Genomic DNA, 19,541 nt, shown 5'->3' with positions numbered 1-19,541 from the left:
ACTAGTATCAAATACTGAGGGGTTGCTATAAACACTAGTAAAGTACACATCAATAACATGTATATCAAATATACTTATGTTCACTTTGCCATCCTTCTTATCTGCCAATCACTTGGGGTAGTTCCGCTTCCAGTGACCAGTCCCTTTGCAGTAGAAGCACTTAGTCTCAGGCTTAGGATCAGACTTGGGCTTCTTCACTTGAGCAGCAACTTGCTTGCTGTTCTTTTTGAAGTTCCCCTTTTTCCCTCTGCCCTTTTATTGAAACTAGTGGTCTTGTCTACCATCAACACTTGATGTTTTTCTCGATTTCTACCTCATCAATTTCCGCATTACGAAGAGCTTGGGAATCGTTTCCGTTATCCCTTGCATATCATAGTTCATCACGAAGTTCTACTAACTTGGTGATGGTGACTAGAGAATTCTGTCAATCACTATCTTATCTGGAAGATTAACTTCCACTTGATTCAAGCGATTGTAGTACTCAGACAATCTGGGCACATGCTCACTAGTTGAGCGATTCTCCTCCATCTTTTAGTTATAGAACTTGTTGGAGACTTCATATCTCTCAACTCGGGTATTTGCTTGAAATATTAACTTCAACTCCTGGAACATCTCATATGCTCCATGACGTTCAAAACGTCTTTGAAGTCCCGATTCTAAGCCATTAAGCATGGTGCACTAAACTATCAAGTAGTCATCATATTGAGCTAGCCAAACGTTCATAACGTCTGCATCTGCTCCTGCAATAGGTCCGTCACCTAGCGGTGCATCAAGGACATAATTCTTCTGTGCAGCAATGAGGATAAACCTCAGATCACGGATCCAATCCGCATCATTGCTACTAACATCTTTCAACACAATTTTCTCTAGGAACATATCAAAATAAACACAGGGAAGCAACAACGCGAGCTATTGATCTACAACATAATTTGCAAAATACTACCAGGACTAAGTTCATGATAAATTTAAGTTCAATTAATCATATTACTTAAGAACTCCCACTTAGATAGACATCCCTCTAATCCTCTAAGTGATTACGTGATCCAAATCAACTAAACCATGTCCGATCATCACGTGAGATGGAGTAGTTTCATTGGTGAACATCACTATGTTGATCATATTTACTATATGATTCACGCTCGACCTTTCGGTCTCTGTGTTCCGAGGCCATATCTGTATATGCTTGGCTCGTCAAGTATAACCTGAGTATTCCGCGTGTGCAACTGTTTTGCACCCGTTGTATTTGAACGTAGAGCCTATCACACCCGATCATCACGTGGTGTCTCAGCACGAAGAACTTTCGCAACGGTGCATACTCAGGGAGAACACTTCTTGATAATTAGTGAGAGATCATCTTATAATGCTACCGTCAATCAAAGCAAGATAAGATGCATAAAAGATAAACATCACATGCAATCAATATAAATCATATGATATGGCCATCATCTTGTGCTTGTGATCTCCATCTCCGAAGCACCGTCGTGATCACCATCGTCATCGGCGCGACACCTTGATCTCCATCGTAGCATCGTTGTCGTCTCGCCAATCTTATGCTTCCACGACTATCGCTACCGCTTAGTGATAAAGTAAAGCATTACAGCGCGATTGCATTGCATACAATAAAGCGACAACCATATGGCTCCTGCCAGTTGCCGATAACTCGGTTACAAAACATGATCATCTCATACAATAAAATTTAGCATCATGTCTTGACCATATCACATCACAACATGCCCTGCAAAAACAAGTTAGACGTCCTCTACTTTGTTGTTGGAAGTTTTACGTGGCTGCTACGGGCTTAAGCAAGAACCAATCTTACCTACGCATCAAAACCACAACGATAGTTTGTCAAGTTGGTGCTGTTTTAACCTTCGCAAGGACCGGGCGTAGCCACACTCGGTTCAACTAAAGTTGGAGAAACTGTCACCCGCAAGCCACCTATGTGCAAAGCACGTCGGGAGAACCGGTCTCGCGTAAGCGTACGCGTAATGTCGGTCCGGGCCGCTTCGTCCAACAATACCGCCGAACCAAAGTATGACATGTTGGTAAGCAGTATGACTTATATCGCCCACAACTCACTTGTGTTCTACTCGTGCATATAACATCAACACATAAAACCTAGGCTCGGATGCCACTGTTGGGTTTCGTAGTAATTTCAAAAAATTTCCTACGCACACGCAAGATCATAGTGATGCATAGCAACGAGAGGGGAGAGTGTTGTCTACGTACCCTCGTAGACCGAAGCGAAAGCGTTGACGCAACGTAGAGGAAGTAGTCGTACGTCTTCCCGATCCAACCGATCCAAGCACCGTTACTCCGGCACCTCCGAGTTCTTGGCACACGTTCAGCTCGATGACGATCCCCGGGCTCCGATCCAGCAAAGCATCGGGGAGGAGTTCCGTCAGCACGACGGCGTGGTGACGATCTTGACGTACTACTGCTGCAGGGCTTCGCCTAAGCACCGCTACAATATTATCGAGGACTATGGTGGCTGGGGGCGCCGCACACGGCTAAGGAATAGATCACATGGATCAACTTGTGTGTCTCTGGGGTGCTCCTGCCTCCGTATATAAAGGACTAGAGGGGGGAGGCTGGCCGGCCAAGGAGGGCGCGCCAGGAGAGTCCTACTCCCTCTGGGAGTAGGATCCCCCCCCCCCCCAATCCTAGTTGGAATAGGATTCGCGGAGGGGGGAAAAGAGAGAGAGGGGTCGGCCCCCTCTCCTTGTCCTATTCGGACCAAGGGAGGGGAGGGGCGCGCGGCCCATGTAGGGCTGCCTCTTCTCTTTTCCACTAAGGCCCATCATGGCCCATATAGCTCCCGGGGGGTTCCGGTAACCTCCCGGTACTCCGGTAAAATCCCGATTTCACCCGGAACACTTCCGGTATCCAAACATAGGCTTCCAATATATCAATCTTTATGTCTCGACCATTTCGAGACTCCTCGTCATGTCCGTGATCACATCCGGGACTCCGAACAACCTTCGGTACATCAAAATGCATAAACTCATAATATAACAGTCATCGTAACCTTAAGCGTCCGGACCCTATGGGTTCGAGAACAATGTAGACATGACCGAGACACGTCTCCGGTCAATAACCAATAGCGGGACCTGGATGCCCATATTGGCTCCTACATGTTCTACGAAGATATTTATCGGTCAGACCGTATAACAACATACGTCGTTCCCTTTGTCATCGGTATGTTACTTGCCCGAGATTCGATCGTCGGTATTCTAATACCTAGTTCAATCTCGTTGCTGGCAAGTCTCTTTACTCGTTCTGTAATACATCATCCCGCAACTAACTCATTTAGTTGCAATGCTTGCAAGGCTTAAGTGATGTGCATTACCGAGAGGGCCCAGAGATACCTCTCCGACAATCGAAGTGACAAAACCTAATCTCGAAATACGCCAACCCAACATGTACCTTTGGAGACACCTGTAGTACTCCTTTATAATCACCCAGTTACGTTGTGACGTTTGGTAGTACCCAAAGTGTTCCTTCGGTAAACGGGAGTTGCATAATCTCATAGTCATAGGAACATGTATAAGTCATGAAGAAAGCAATAGCAACATACTAAACGATCGGGTGCTAAGCTAATGGAATGGGTCATGTTAATCAGATCATTCACCTAATGATATGATCCCGTTAATCAAATAACAACTCTTTGTCTATGGTTAGGAAACATAACCATCTTTGATTAACGAGCTAGTCAAGTAGAGGCATACTAGTGACACTCTGTTTGTCTATGTATTCACACATGTATTATGTTTCCGGTTAATACAATTCTAGCATGAATAATAAACATTTATCATGATATAAGGAAATAAATAATAACTTTATTATTGCCTCTAGGGCATATTTCCTTCAGATCCACCGCCATCACCATCAAAGATGGGCACAAGAGAAGCCCGCCCGCGCTGCACGCTGTCGTCCAGAAGCCGGGGAGGAAGGCCCAACCGGACTCCAGGACGTGCACGCACCTCCACCACCTCAGCCACGCCACCAGCACTGCCCACCGATCCACGCCAGCGCCGGCCGCACACGGCCCCTATTGGCCTCAGCCCTCGCCGCCGGACGGGCTGCCAGCGCCAGATCTGTCTGGATCAGACCAGATCCATGTTGCACGATTTGCCTGAAGGACGAAGCCCCACCTCCACCGCACAACCACCACTACACTAATATAGCATCGACTGAGAGTATCAGTCGTGAGATTGGAGACTGTATCACAATCCCCTAATTACTTCCAAGAAAGAAAAACAAAAAATCAGCATGCAATCCCCTAATGCCGTCGATTTGATTTGATTGAAGCATGAAATCAAAAGAGAAGCGCGCTACAGATAGGAAAGAAATAGAGCAAACAGCTACCGACGACATTACAGTAGAAGAAAATGAAGATATATGCGAAAAGCAGTACAGAGATGCTTGTGCAACTTATCATACGTACCTAGAAGAATATTGTGATCCGCTACAGCACGCCACACTGAGACATACATGCTGAAATGCATTGTTCTCTCTCTTTTTTATAGGAGCCGAGACATACATGCTGAAATGCATTGTTCTCTCTCTTTTTTTATAGGAACACATACGTAATTTGGTTACAATTACGAATTTTAATGCTGGTTAGTCAATTCTAGCAGAATAAAAGAATAGATTTCATGCTATCCTGAGAATTGCTGAATCAATATCGATATATGAGCAGGCTCACACAACTTGTAAATTAAGCTAAGGGGTAGATCCTAAATATACTGTTTTTTTGCTTTAGCACATGTGTCTTCCCGTCCTCTTCACCTTTTGAGGAATATGGTACGCAGGGTTTGCTTAAGAACATGACAAAATCAACGTCGACCGAGAGAATTTGGCTGCTGCATATTACCTTCTGATAATTATTGTAGGCAAACCAGCATAGGCTGTACAACAAATATATACATGCAGAAATGTGGGCTCTTGGAAAGACGATAGTATAGAATGCCTGGCCATCCAGTGGCTTTATATTTTCAAGATACTCTTAACAACAAACTGACATAATACATGCAGGTTTAGACCAGCAAGCATAATATCATCAGTAACTCATCATTTTCTTACCACCCCATGTCTATCTCCAGCGTATCCTCGTCTTTCCAACAAAGGAAAACATCCTTTGTAAGTGTCAGCGGAGCCTTCTCCAAATTGTCATCAATGAAGCAATTCAGGACAGATCTGGGCAACCCAGTGGAGACTTCGCTGACAATGAAGCTCGAGTAGCTGATCAAGTTCTCAAAGGCACCTCCTGCAGACCTGCACAACCATGTTGGCATTTAGTTTCTCACCCTGGCTCCCAGCAAGGCTGTGACTGTAGAAGCTAGTTTTTTTAAACGGAGGCATAAGCATAAGTTGTGAATCTAGAAGATAGTTTTGATGCTTACAACGACAACATTTAATTAGAAAACTAATGCATGTAAAACTAAGGTTGTTATCAAAGTGGTGACATGTTAGTTCTTGATAAATATCCGCCGATAAAAGTATTTTAGTAACACAATTGAGTTGAACACATCGTAAATGGAAATAACACAAACTTTAGGCAAAGTAATTACTACAGTTCCTTTGGAATCAAGGACAGAAGAAACACAATAGATGATAACACGAGAAAAGTAATCGCTATTTTTGTTTTAACACTACCGATACACTATAAGATGTTAAGAGTTTTGAGAATCAACATCTTATCGACATAAGTACTTCACTTTTCTCAGGAACATGTGCAATAAGGAGAGCAAAAATATCCAATAGGAAGGAGTTATAGAGCACACACTTCATGCCCAAACAGTCCTAGTCAAGTAACTCGGACAACCATTAATGGTTTCAACCAAATAAAACCAACACATCATAATTCCTGAAACTCCTCGGGGTGCATGCTATGTAACCAGATCATCTATTCAAGTGTATATACCCAGCCAATGTTTATTGTTGCAAAATTGTGCACATTGTAAGAAAACAATTGTGAGGAAACCCATAAGATAAGAGAAATAAAGATGGCACCTTCCAACATGTGCCATCAAGAAAATACTAAACCCCCTTCTCTTGTAGGCTAACTACCTTCCGAACCCAAACTCTCCACACCTTGTATTGGTGCAACTGAATAAATTAGTACAGTAAAACGAGTTGTAACACATACAATTAAGAAAAGTCACAGTTTAGGCCTTAGAGAACCTAAATACAACGACCCAAGATTAATGTAGAAGCACACAACGACAAAAAAACACATGTCAGAGGGAAGTGCTACTGCCAGCAGAAGTAGCTGCCCCAGTGGTGGTGATCGAGACTATGCACGGGATTTATGTAGAAGCACCTAAACACAGGATTCATTATTGGCACCTGGAACATGGGTGCAGGCATTCCGGCGAAGTCAGCGATAATGGAAGCTTCGGGTATGGCAAGAACTTGCAAAATTTTAATGAGTGATAAAAGGATCTTATGGAGAAAAAACAGTAAAGGAATGCATATTTCTATTATGCATCATCGATCAAAACGATGGTTAATTGAATGAAGAAAACAAAAAATCACTTTTACTGGGAAAAATTGGTACTGCTACCTATTTTAATGTTATTAACTCGTTGGTGAGAGAGCTGCTCACTTGCAGATCACATAACTCCACGTATTTTTTGTACAAATGTAATTTAATTTGGTAGTGACATTCAGCTATTTCCTTGGAGCTTAAAGGATTACCTACAAATAAAATTAGAGGAAATGCTTGTATTGCTAAATCTCATCAAGTGGTAGCTATCATTTTCATCAAGAAAAAACAACTTGCTCTCGTTGGTCATTATGTCAGGCGAACCTTCTCTGCATATTACTGAAAAACACACAATTAGCATTATGTTATGTACTGTTTAAGAACCGTGAAATGATTGATTTGGCTCACCTGCCAGCTTGGTTTCAGACAGAACCAACCCTAAAATCACCTGTCTTGTTGGTGTGGCCGCGGGTGGAGATGGCGGCCAGCGCGCGGCTCCCCAGAAGACGGCCTTCTTCGGCCACCATGCCATCACTGCGCGCATGGGTGATAGCATCCGCACGGCGGCGCCCAGCCCCTCCAGCAGAAGTAGCTGCCCCGGTGGTGGTGATCGAGACTATGCACGAGATTGATGTAAGCACCTAAACACGAGATTGAAAATTGGCACTCTCTTTGGATTGTCAGTCAACTTCCCGATTGTGGCCATTGATTTTCTTGAGTTGAAGCAACGCCTTACAAACCTACTTCACTAAGGAGCTCAAATTGCCGTTGATGGTCTAGACATGCTGCACCGAAATCATTGAAGGCCGAACACTGATAACACTACCATTGTATATCTAGTCATAGTATTCCATTCCAACTATCCCAAGGAAAGAAAGATATCTGAAAGCTGCACTCCAACCTGCAAGGCTGCAACAGTAAGGGGAGAAAATTAGAATACACATAGGCTAGCAAAAATGATTACCATGATCTTAAATAAGCAAGCGATAGAGCAGTGTCGTTCTCACTAAGGAAAACGACAGAGTACAATAGATCGACCATGGATACAAGAAAGGAATTATATTCAATATTTAATAATCTCCTCACTCATCTCTGGTGCTCTGCAAGAAAGGAATTAAACTCAATATTGAATAGTTCTCCATTTTTCATCTTGACTTGATTCTGTTGTTAACTGCATTCCCAAAAAATAATGCTCGCGTTCTGAAATTTGAGTCATCTAGCAAAACGTAGTTCAACCTATAAAGTTGGTGCAGGCATCCACTCTGCCTCTAAACCTCCATTTATCTTTCTGTCATGGTCATATTTGCAGAATTTAGTTTGGACCATCAAGTTAGCATTAATTAACTCACAAGCTTATATGCATCTAGACATTTAAGTTTTACTCAAATCTCTACAGAAAGGTGGAAAAAGATGCAGGAACTAAAACCAGATCGTGAACTTCTAAGATATCTCAAAACTGGCACATGAGGGGACATATCCTAATATTAAACGTAAGTCGACATGAAGATATCCCCTAGATACAAACTTTCTGTAATTTATCATGAAAATTGTCACTGATATAGTCTAAAGTCCAAAATTTCATCATTCTTGATTATTATCAAAAACTTTTGTTTTGATTGATTAAATATACATACCAGACCTGAAGACAATGGTGCATCCCTTGCCGTTTTGAAGTTATAAGAAATTTTCCTGGCCTGAAGTGGAACTTGGTACCCAAATGATAGTTCTTCGTTACATGGACAAGCAACAATGAAATGATTCAGTTGCCTAGTTTACAAAGGTTATTCTGATCTGATCTTATTCCATTAAGTTCAACGAAGCGGGGTGACACTCTGGGAGGCATGGTGAACTTATCTTCAGAGGTGGCTTTACGTTTCTTGCTTTTCAGCTCTGCATTTTGAGCACCACCCAAATATATTTGATAAGAAAATAGTTACAGTACTAAACCTGACCATTCCTTGAGAATACACAACAGGAATCATCAATATGTTCAATAACGATCGGGTTGCCTCTAATCAGAATCACGCATGTTGAGTTTACTTATTGTAGGGGCCCAAGATAAGGTGCCTACAAAATGAATTCCAAACTAAGGTACAGTACGGAAACAAAATATCCAAAATCATATGAAAAAAATACGCTATAAAGCAGCGAGTGCAAACATCAGGAGACTACTTGATCAATGTACCCTTTTTTCAAGGATGCATCTGACCGATGTGCCCTTGATAAGAGGAGCAAACAATGTAAGAAATGAAGTGCGGTTGTAAGAAATGACCGATGTTCACCTTGCTCAGGAGCCACGTCATCACCCCTGTTCGCCTTTCCTCTGCTTGTCCTCCGGTCAAACAGAGCTCGGCTCGGGGTGCGGACATCCTGACAATGATGAGAAGACCATAAAAAACGTTAATGCAGAGGAGTCAAGACTGCAAACTACATAATCTGAAGCACATATAGAGGCCTAGTAAAAATTCACAAAAGGTGTGCACAGTTCAGACGTGCCCAGGCTTGCCCATTGATCTGGAGTAGAAGATGGGGGGCAAATGAGGTTTACCTTGTGCACAGCCATGAGAGAGACGAGGAAGGTGATGAATTGTGGCTCGCCTCCTCCTCGTCACAGATGTGCCCAGTGCACCATAGCAGCAAGGGGTTGAGGGTCGCCGTCTCCAAGGCATGGGGTCACCCTGCCCGCTCGTCGAGCTCCTCTCCTCAAGGCCGCCGGCTAGATCCATCACAATGTTAATACATGGGGTTGAAACCGCTATGCTATACTTATGATTGAAACAGCCCTGCGTTTGAGTTTTCTCCTATCCATACCTCTGGTTGAAACCGCCCTGCGACGGAGATCCAGAACCGTGGCCCCGACGCAAGATCCGGCGGGGTCTTCCGGAGGGGATCGACGGGGTTTTCTGGAGGGGATCGGCGGCGGCGGCTTTATGGAGTTACGGCAGCAGCGAGATCCGGTGGGATCTTCGCAAGGAGATCGACGGCGGTGAGATCCGGCAGGGTCTTCTCTAGGAGATCGGCGACGGTGAGATCCGACAGGGTCTTCTCGAGGAGATCGGCGGCGGTGAGATCCAGCGGGGTCTTAGCGGCGGCGAAGGGATGGAGGGCGGCTGCGAACGAGGGCAGTGAGTCGGGTGTGAGTGGAGGGCAGGAGAGTCGGGCGTGCGAGTGGAGGGCAGGAGAGTCGTGCGTGCGATTGGTTTAGGTTTTTTTGCTGGTTAATTTTCGTAGGTTTTTTTCATTGGTTAATTTTCGTAGGTTTTTTTCCTTTGCTTTGTAGATGGGTGCGTGGGGGCGGGTGGGAGCCTCAGTACGAGGTTTTTTTGGTTCATGGCGGCTCAGTGTGAGGTGGGAGGAAGTATCAAAGAAGTATCAAAAAAGACCGGGTGATGTGGGACGAAAATTAAACCCGAAACGCGACCTACCAACTGAGACATTAGGAATAGAGATGTCGAATCCAATATGGCGACGTAACGGATTGTTTTCTTTTCCGAGTTTTTCACGCGTACGTTATCCCGCGTGCCCATCGGTGTAAAGCACAGCTGATGTGGAAGAAAGAAAAAAAACACAAGCACAGCTACGGAGCTACCTAACGGAAGTTTTTTTTTAAAGAAGACCTAGCAAAACTAACATCATCCATTTTTCCTCCCGGATTGTGCAAGTGGCAATTAGATCATCACCAGCACATTTCCCATTTCTTTTTGGCAAGTTTCTTTGCATTAGTCAAATTATTGTACTTGTTCACCTGCAAAAAAAAATATTATACTTGCACATGTATGCACAATTGTAGAATGTCCTTACTTGTGCTTATCATTTCCAAGATCACGCAAATGCGGTCATGGAGAAGATTGCCAAGAAGTTTGTCCACGACATAGACTATGAGAGGTGGATCCAGTGTGTAGTCAAGTTTTACGCGGAAGGGGGCGTCAAGTTCTTTGGCTGGCTTGTTCTTTGCAACCGTTGTTGGACCTCTGACATGCTGCGTCGAAGGGGGCTGCCTCATCAGCCCTGCTATCCACTTTGCTTGCAAGAGCCCAAATGCACTGGTCATCTACTCCTACAATGCTCGTTCGTGAGGTCTGTTTGTTTGAAGTTCTTCGATCAAATGCATTGGAGTGCCACTGCCCAGAACAACATGCCATGTTGGTAGAATGCTGGACAGTGGCAACTTCTTCAGCCACAACCCCGATCACAAAGCAATCAACTCTCTAATCATCCTCACATTGCACGAAATAGGAGATCTTCAATGCGATCGCTGCTCTTGTCAGCGTGGTCGCAAACATCATCAAGGGAGAATGGCGCCTTGGGTTGTTCGCCTAGCGGCTCAAGCACGACAATGGTACTCCTATCATGCGAGTTGTAGGTGTATTAAGTAGATGCTCCGTGATATTGGATGCCTTCGGTGTAACCATACTGTACTTTGGTTCTCCTTTCTCTCAATGCAACGACGCACAATTCTCTTTGAGTTCCAAAAAATATACTGCAAAATAAAGCTCCGCAAAAAGGATGCTTACTATTGCCTAGATGACCGCCACTTAGTTTCTTTCATATGATGTATTTGTGCACTTAGGTGATTCCTAGGTGGTACTGTTATATCATGAAAGTCTTCAAAACAGACTCTGGTGGCAACATTTACCAATTATTTCGAAATAATTTCATTATTTGAAGCATCAGGTGAATGTGTATGACTTCGCAGAATGATAAACCACATACAACAGTCATGTGGAATTGGTTCGATAGAGTCGCCCACCATTATGTACGAGGATAATGCGGCCTGTGTTGCACAAATGCAAACAAGATATAAAGAGTAATATCACTAAACATATTTCTCCTAAGTGCCCCCCCCCCCCCAATCTTCAGAAAAGCAGGAAATAAACATCTTGCAAGTTAAATCACGCGACAATCTTGTTGATTATTTACCAAGTCTCTACCAAATTCTACATTCTAAAAATATGTTCATGGATTGGTATGTGACGACTTAAGGACTTGCAGGTTTCGGGGGGGGGGGGGGGGTCTCTTCTTGAGATATATTTGTTCAAGACATCACATTATGCTGTCTCTTTGTGAGTTTATATTTCAGGTTCTCATCGAAGATTTCATGAAGAATTTTTTGGAGGAGAATCCTTTGAGATGGTAGCACTACCCGGACAATCGAGAGATGATTCTACATGGTGTCGGGGATATACCCCGCGGTATGACCCGACCAGAGATATGATCCGGCTGGGACTTGGCGTTTCATCGATAACCCGCCTTAAGATTGGCGACTCACTGATGACCCGGTCAGGCCTGGTGACTCATTGGTGACCCGGCAGGCGGGTCAAAGGAGCGACAAGACCCAGTGGCCCAGAAGGCGGCTCATGGGGAGGGCCGACTCATGTTATTGTGAGCCGGCTTAAGAGAAAAGGCGTAAGGAATATTTATCTTACAAGGGAAGCAAGAAGCAAGACTAGGATTCCACTTGTAATAGACTAGTCCTAATCCTACTAGGACTCCATATGTAACCCACTCCTCCAACTTATATAAGGAGGGGCAGGGCATCCCAAGAGGGACAAGTTTGACAAGTTTTCAGGCAGATAAACAAGTTAAGACAAACAAGTCAGTAGCTCTCGAGGTAGAGGTAGCGAAAGAGCACCCTTATAATCGTGAGCATCACCATGATTAATATCAATGAAGCAGGATGTAGGCTTTTACTTCGGCTGTGAAGGGCCGAACCTGGGTAAAAAGATCGTGTCTCTCGTCCCACTCAACCCCTCTCAAGCTACTATGTAGATTCGTTGGCCTCATGACTAAGTCCTCACGCTAGGATATGTGTAGTGACTAATCCATGACAGTTGGCCCCATCGTGGACAAAACTTCATTAAATATTGAATACTTGCATCTTTCACCTAATCGCTTGCATGGGCAGTTTCCGGCGGCATGATCCTTTCAGGTCCTGCGTTAAAAAATTCATAGAAAGAAATTGAACCGATTCCATCCGATAGAGTATTTTTATTTTTGAAACTAGGCAAAAGATTTGTCATTTTCATTAAGAGAGGAATTTAGAGTTCGTGGCCCAAGACCAAATTACAAATGCTTTGCGCCCGCCAGGCTTCAAAGTGAGCATTCATCCTTTATCTTGGCGACCAACACTCCCAACAGAACCGTGCTGTTACGAAAAACCCGGGCGTTTTGCTCCTTTCAAATTTTCCAAGAGACAAGCAACATCAAAGATATAAGTGGTCGACGTGATTGGGTCATGTGTAGCATTACGTCTCCACCAAACCTTAACTAACACCATTGCTATCCAATCCGTTGGTTGGACATCGTGTAGCCCAAGCCAACTCTTAAGCATGCCCCAAACCCTTACGATGTACCTGCATTGGAAATGGAGGTGGGCCGCCGATTCCTGTACTTGCTTGCATTGCGGGCATAAGTGGCAGTTGGGCCATCCACAACGTTGCAGTCTATCGACCGTCCAAATCCTGTTGTTGATGACCAACCAACCTGAGGGAGTATATAAATTCCTACTATCAACTAAGAAATGATCGTCATCGGACAATCCGATATTACATGCATTTTTATGCATCATCGGCAGCCAATCAAACATGGGAGTAAAAAGGTGTACTACATATTCGTTTTGGCTTAGAAAACAAAAAGGAAAACAAAGCTGGATGGAAACAAATAGGCGGCCCTTGCAGGCAGTTTTTTTTTCTGTTAGCCAACCTTATCCTCTGTCTCTCCCTTGTCTCCTTGGCAATTTTATCCTCTACCTCTCTCCCTAGTCCTCTCATTCTCTTTTACCTGTTCTTCCCCAATTGCTCCCTTCATGAACTCATCCTCACTGACCTCCACTTTTCCCTTCGTTAATGCTCCATGGCTGCCCGCACACGCCCTCCTCTCCGATACCCTTGTCTCCTTGGCAATTTTATCCTCTACCTCTCTCCCTAGTCCTCTCATTCTCTTTTACCTGTTCTTCCCCAATTGCTCCCTTCATGAACTCATCCTCACTGACCTCCACTTTTCCCTTCGTTAATGCTCCATGGCTGCCCGCACACGCCCTCCTCTCCGATAGTGTCGTCGGGGGTGCGGGAGTTGCAACCTGCTGTAGGTTGTTCCGCGAGACCAAGCTAAAGCCGCAACCAGCCTTCACAAACGCTGCAACCCGTCAGTGCCCTGCTACAACGGGCGTTGGGTTATGCTACAATTATGGATCGGGTGCGAAGGGCAGACTACGGTGGCACTGTTTTTGCTGCACCAACATAGGGAAAAGCTACAATGGAAGTTGCGATTTGCTACAACCATGGCACCGATGCGAAGAGACGCCAAACTTTGTTTGCTGCAATCGCATAGCAGAAAGCTACAACGAGCGCCACATATTTGGTACAACAAAAAATGTTGCTTTTGGCTTCAATCGTTTTCATTTTTCTAACCTGTGACCCACAACGATGACGCTGATCTTTTTTTGCTGCAACCGTAGTAGATTTTGCTAGGTCCGGCAATAAATTTTGCTACATCCATTTTAGACACAAAATGTTGCAACCTAAAACAGCAAGATACAACCACAGGCTTTCTCGTTGCAACTGTTGTCTCTGTTTCACTACAATCAACAACAAAATTTTCTACCAGGGAAGGCGAGCAAGATTTGCAACCAGCGAGTGCATCAATGAATGACTTCCGGCGAAGTGATAGCAGGAGACGGTGAGAGCGGTTGTATCCAACACGGCGCTAATGAGCCAAAAATAGCAGTCACCAAACAGAAAACAGTCAGAGATTCTGTTCATCTTCAACTTCCAATATGCCCTACTTGGTACCGTACCAATTACTCCCTCCATCCCAAAATTAGCGTCTCAACTTTATACTAACCCTCCATCCCAAAATCGGAGTACATGGTTCTGATGTAGACATCACCTGCTTCCCTTGATTCCAAGCCAAGATCTAACAACTACCATCTGCAAGCATCAATGGAGAAAACAGTCTTACAAACTGCAACAACTCAATCCCATTGTTACATTCTGAGCATGTATGAAGCCTTCTCAGGGCATGTACACTCTGGACCGTTCGATCGCGCGTCCAAAATACTTTCAGCCGTGCAATTTCTTAATGAGGCGATCCTGGCCGTCGGATCAAACTTGATGTGACAATCAATGAATAGTGCCTGAAGTTTTACCCCCTTTATGTCACCCTCACTCCATGATAGGCGGGGCCCAGTCAGGGTGGGCCGTTGTTGTCAGCGATAGTGGAGGTGAGCGTGACCAGTGCTGGTTCTTTTGAGCGCGGGAGGCGTGCCACCGCCTGTAATTTTCGGTGGTCGTCGAGGGTAGTTCAAGGATTTCACTTGGTTGGCCTTCCGTGGCTTGCCTTGGATGGCTAGGGGACAGACAAGGGTGAGGACTGGAGGGCTCCCGATTGGTGAGAACCCTAACTCCCCCTCTCTTCTCTCTCGCTTCCTCCCGTCGCTCGCGCCGCCACCCTGCATCCGCCTCTACCGTCGACCATCCTTCCCATCCCATGTATTCTCCTCTCAATCGCTGACTTGCCTCAGCCTCCTCCTCCTCCTGTCCCTCGTACATGCTCCGTGCAAGTTAAGGTGGTGAGATCCAGCCATGGCGTCCGGGATCCAGCTCGCTGACGCGATCCTCTGCCCTTCCTAGTCCGGCAACGAAGGGGGTGGGCGGACATCCCTCTCAACACGGCGACACAGTGGTGAACGAAGGAGGTGCACATATACGGCAAGGTCAACATGCCTCCGACAATGGCCGTGCAGCAAGGATGCAGTGAATCTCTTGTCGGGTACAACCTGGATGTGATGGCCATTACTAGGTTTGAAGGTGGATGAGGTGACTTTCTGATCCATTGGTCCTCCCTGATGCACTCATCCATTTTGTGTGTTTTCCTCTCTCTTCAATCTGCCTCTTCTGACTACGCTCAGCCAGCATCGCTTCTTCCATGACCGTCTGACATGCGGTCTCACCCTATTGTTCTCGCAGGTTGTTGTCCGTGATTGGTTCCCTGGGATCCATCTTACGTGTGGCTGTGTGCAGGCATCACATAATCGGGGTATAGAAGGGCTCTCGCACCAGGAGGCATCATGGTCTGTACTATATACGTCTCATGAAATCTCATAATATTCATCAGTTTGCTGAAGCTAAACAACTAAGCATGTTAAAAGGAGATATCCTTGCAATTCTGTTGCTTTATGGTGAGATAACCTAGAAGTATCGATGTGTATCTGCAGTTCATAGTTGTCCTGTTAGTTACTACAAACCTGAAAGCTAGAAATACAGGAGGTTCTTCTGACATGAAAGATTAGTCTCTCTTTTCATTTATTTTAATTCCCATTTCTGCCAGAAACCAAATAATGTACTGAACTGAAGTGTTGTACTGCTAATCTATTAGTTCATCAAGCAGTGGTGTGCATTGGCATGCAGTGATGCTTGATTTAAGATGGAAGAAGCAGCGTGTTTATTTAAGTGGATAAATAAACAACCGGAAAGGCCGCCTTTTCTCCTGCCAAAGGTTTAGTTGATATATCATCTACCGAACTATCATTTTTTGTGCACCTAATTTTGTTACCTCTGTTTCTGAATCAAGTGAGTGTGTGTAGTTAGGTTTAACATTTTATTCTGTTGCTTAGATGCCTCCATGTTTTGGTTCGGTTCTACCGTTATAGACATGATACATTTTATTAATACACCACCCTTTATGGTATGTGCAGTTCATTCGCTTTGGATGACGGAAAATATGAGAATGAAAATATGCTCCCAAACAATGCTTCAGATCCTAAACAGGTGCAGGTGCATACTCTTTTGTTGGAACCAAATTGCAAAACATTATTGCATGCACTAGCAGTTTGTTTGAGTCCTTTAGAACATTCCTTGATGTACTTAATCTGCTGTATTAGGTTCTTCAACCAATTTACGATGTCAAAGAAGCAACAACACATGCGTTACAGAGGGTGAACGGCTATGGCTTAAGTTTCCTTTACTTATTTGTCAGGATTAGTCATTTGATCTAATGAAGTACTCCCTCCGTCCCGTATTATAAGAGTGGTTTTGACACTAATATAGTGTCAAGAACATTCTTATATTATATTTCAGAGCTTTGCCAATGACTGAATTGGTAAAATTGATAAATCAGAGCTGCGCTGTGCTCTTCTCAGTCTGGGTTATTCAGCTTCTAAATTCGACAGGACTGGGGGCATGACCAAAGTGTCGAATATGATAACTTTATTGAGTAAGATTACTCCTTGAATTTAATTTGGTCAGCTATTTGAAATATTACAGTACATGCTTTAATAATAATCTATCCGTTAAAACTTAGTTAGATTTAAGTTTCTATGTTAAAAATATGTGTTGATTCTCAGTTTTTCTTCTCGTTTGAGATTGAACTTGGAGAAGCCTTCCTGTTCAAAGTTAGTTTTGTCAGATGGTGTGTAGGTACTTTAGCTTTATTTGTTAATATATGATTGTGTTCATGTTCAAAGCTTAGGTCTACCTGATATCATGTAGGGACTTCAACTTTATTTAGGGACCATGTTTACCTGATATCATGTATATGATTATAGTTTGGTGCGCTATTGCTAGGTCTGCCTCTCCTTTCTCCTCGGCAACATATTGGTAAAAAAAGGTACCATGTTTACTGCTGGCCTCTTTCAAAATTATTCTAGCTTGCTATTGGTTGGATCCTCTTGCAGTTGTGTTGTATTGTTTCATAAATAAGTTCCGTGTGCTGAAAACAGATCAATATTTATGAAAGGACCAGAGCGGCGTTTCGGTGCCCGGGTGCATCTGCACCCCGCAAAACAAATTCGTAAAAACTTCAGAAAAATTCAAAAATTTCCAAAAAAAATTAGGGTGGTAGACAATCTGATGCATGAGGTACACTCCAATTTTCAAAACATTTGGACTTCTGTGCAGCTCTCAGCAAAAAAGACAAATCGTTTGTTTTGAAATTTTTTGAATTTTTCTAGTATTTATTTTGATTTTTTTCGTGAGCGGTGCAGATGAGCTCGGGCTCAGATTCGAATTTTCGCAATACATTGATAATACACATGCCAGCCTTGATGTTTTGATGGGTTAGTCACTTATGCGTTGTGAGTCCCCTTTGTTCAATATTTGATCGTCTTTTGCTTAATAAGTTATTATGGTTCACTGGCTTAGTAACTGATCTCCTCATGCTGCATTGGCAAAAAAATTGTTGCTTCAGTAGATGATATCTTCATCGTTTCTTTCCTTTCATGGTTTATAAGAGCTTCATATTAATTTTTTATAAAATGAACCTCATATTTCAAGCAATGTCAGTATGGAACAAAAGGAATCACCACCTTGATGATTGTACATTCTGAAGATCTGAATTGTTTGACTGTTTTCACTACCTATGGGCACAACTAAATTAAATCTTGAATGCACCCATCTTTCAATCAGCTTTAGCACCGTACAACCTAATCTACTAAGAGAATGAAAAACGTCAAAGGAGAGAAAAGTAAAGAGGCGGCAAAAATAAGATAAAAACTGGGAAATAAGCATGGCTCAGACATCCGAGGAAGGAATTAGCAGCATTAGCTCTCAAGCCTGGCAGGGCGAAAGCTCTTAGGCGGCGTCTGCGAATGTTTTGAGAAACAAGCCTTAGTTCTATCATCATCGCCATTGATTTCCCAAAGAAACTACAAAAAATATTACAATGAAGCAGAAGTGTAATCACAAAAAACGGCTCTGTGTACCGACTGAATCACAGCCACAGGTTCCTATCAAATGTGAAAATCTTTGTTGGCGCAATGTAGCATCTCCGGTCAAGGCTTGTGGCTACCTGAGACGTGGCATCGGGCCCAAGAAAACAAAAAAATTGCAAGAGAACTGACATCATAGCCAAGTCCCTCAGAGACCCATTTCAAATCACGCACACAGCTGAATCAAGCCGGTGCAAATGGTATTCCACACCAGAGCAAACCACAGAGGTTATGCAACAGGGATGGACACTTGCAGCAGCACAGAAGCAGCTGCTGTTTACAGTGTCATACGGCACTTCCTGGTCTGAGATCTTCACCGAGACAAGATGATATATTGAAAAAAACTAAAGAACAGCAAAATTAGGCAATGCTCAGTGGAAAGAGAAGTCGTTTTTGGTTTGGAGGCTCACGGTGACAGATGCCACCACTGCCAAAAACCTATATGAATCATCATCGCATCACAAGAACACAAGAGGAAACAGCAACAAAATCGACAGAAGATGATGGAAAGGTAAAGGCTTCAGTGTGTGTAACAACATAATCGATCAACGGCGGACGAATCCGCCTCACCGAAATCCGCTAAGATCCTTTCGGACCTGAATCATCACCAGCCAACCAAATCCAATCCTCTTCACACGAACGAACGAAATAACTAAAACTACTTGCAGTCGAGAAGGAAATGTCTCCAAAACACCTCCACGAGATCACAAGAGCACCTCCCTCGCGGAGGAGATGTTCGGGTTAAATCCATCTCGCAAACGAAGAAATTGCCTCAAAACACGGAAAAGCTTTGGGACAGAGTGAGTTTGCTTTTCTTACACATAGAACTGGCAGAAATTTACACACTGTGCCGACGGAAAGGGCCCGGAAAATCATTGAGTAATCAGATCCAGGTGAGTTGAAAGCCGGCTTGGTGTTCGATCTAGCAAGATGGCAGGACGATTTGCCGATTGGCTGGGACCGTGGGTAACGAGATCCAGACAAGAAGCTGACCTTGCAAAACCGCACAACCGAAAAAACATAAATCAAATCGAGAAAAACTACGCAGCGAGAAAGAAATCGAAAGAAGATCGACGAGCGCCAAAGAGGGGATTGAGCAAGCTGCGGCGGCGGTGAGGAGGCGGTGCGCCCACGATGGATGGGATTATGTTGTGCGAGGGTCTGGTTATATATAGCCACCGCCCCCGCAGGGTTCGTTGTTAGGGTTTCGGCTTCCGCCGGGCTGACCTGGGCCATGAGATGGGGAACGTGACCGGACCCAGTTCGGCCCAGGTGTGAAGCCTGAATCGGGCTTCGACCGGGGGAATATTGTGAGTTTTTAAGCAATTCCATTCTCAAATGATTCTC

At 44.1% G+C, this 19,541-nt stretch overlaps 1 protein-coding gene, 4 non-coding genes and 1 pseudogene across 6 annotated transcripts; all 6 read right to left on the bottom strand.

Moving 5' to 3' along the window:
• Window positions 1-5,074: 5,074 nt before the first annotated feature.
• Window positions 5,075-8,486, bottom strand: LOC125542935 (uncharacterized). 2 transcript variants are annotated; one of them, XM_087546422.1, is made up of 4 exons: window positions 8,125-8,486; window positions 6,939-7,399; window positions 6,703-6,829; window positions 5,075-5,277 (listed from the first exon to the last, which is right to left on the bottom strand). In XM_087546422.1, exons 2-4 carry the CDS (start codon window positions 7,015-7,017, stop codon window positions 5,082-5,084), a joined length of 402 nt encoding a protein of 133 aa, XP_087402548.1. In that variant the 5' UTR covers window positions 7,018-7,399; window positions 8,125-8,486; the 3' UTR covers window positions 5,075-5,081. The 2 variants fall into 2 exon arrangements, 1 of the variants encoding a protein (XP_087402548.1); XR_015618214.1 differs by lacking the exons at window positions 5,075-5,277; window positions 6,703-6,829 and having other exon boundaries at window positions 7,070-7,131; window positions 7,235-7,399.
• A 9,507-nt stretch (window positions 8,487-17,993) lies between these two features.
• LOC125549800 (small nucleolar RNA SNORD14) lies at window positions 17,994-18,114 on the bottom strand. Its single transcript, XR_007301514.2, has one exon. It is a non-coding gene; the product is annotated as a small nucleolar RNA SNORD14 (small nucleolar RNA).
• A 43-nt stretch (window positions 18,115-18,157) lies between these two features.
• Window positions 18,158-18,294, bottom strand: LOC125549773 (small nucleolar RNA snoR2/U65; annotated as a pseudogene).
• A 43-nt stretch (window positions 18,295-18,337) lies between these two features.
• On the bottom strand, window positions 18,338-18,517 carry LOC125549717 (small nucleolar RNA Z112). The gene has a single exon (XR_007301444.1). It is a non-coding gene; the product is annotated as a small nucleolar RNA Z112 (small nucleolar RNA).
• Window positions 18,518-18,560: 43 nt separating this feature from the next.
• LOC125549726 (small nucleolar RNA Z152/R70/R12) lies at window positions 18,561-18,654 on the bottom strand. Its single transcript, XR_007301452.1, has one exon. It is a non-coding gene; the product is annotated as a small nucleolar RNA Z152/R70/R12 (small nucleolar RNA).
• Window positions 18,655-18,709: 55 nt separating this feature from the next.
• On the bottom strand, window positions 18,710-18,808 carry LOC125549725 (small nucleolar RNA R11/Z151). The gene has a single exon (XR_007301451.1). It is a non-coding gene; the product is annotated as a small nucleolar RNA R11/Z151 (small nucleolar RNA).
• Window positions 18,809-19,541: the final 733 nt, after the last annotated feature.

This window comes from Triticum urartu, chromosome 3A (genome assembly GCF_056163025.1).
Source record: "Triticum urartu cultivar PI428250 chromosome 3A, HENAU_Tu73, whole genome shotgun sequence".
Lineage (NCBI taxonomy): Eukaryota > Viridiplantae > Streptophyta > Magnoliopsida > Poales > Poaceae > Triticum > Triticum urartu.
Note: the sequence above shows the minus strand (reverse complement) of the source record. Positions and strands in the feature narration are given on the sequence as shown.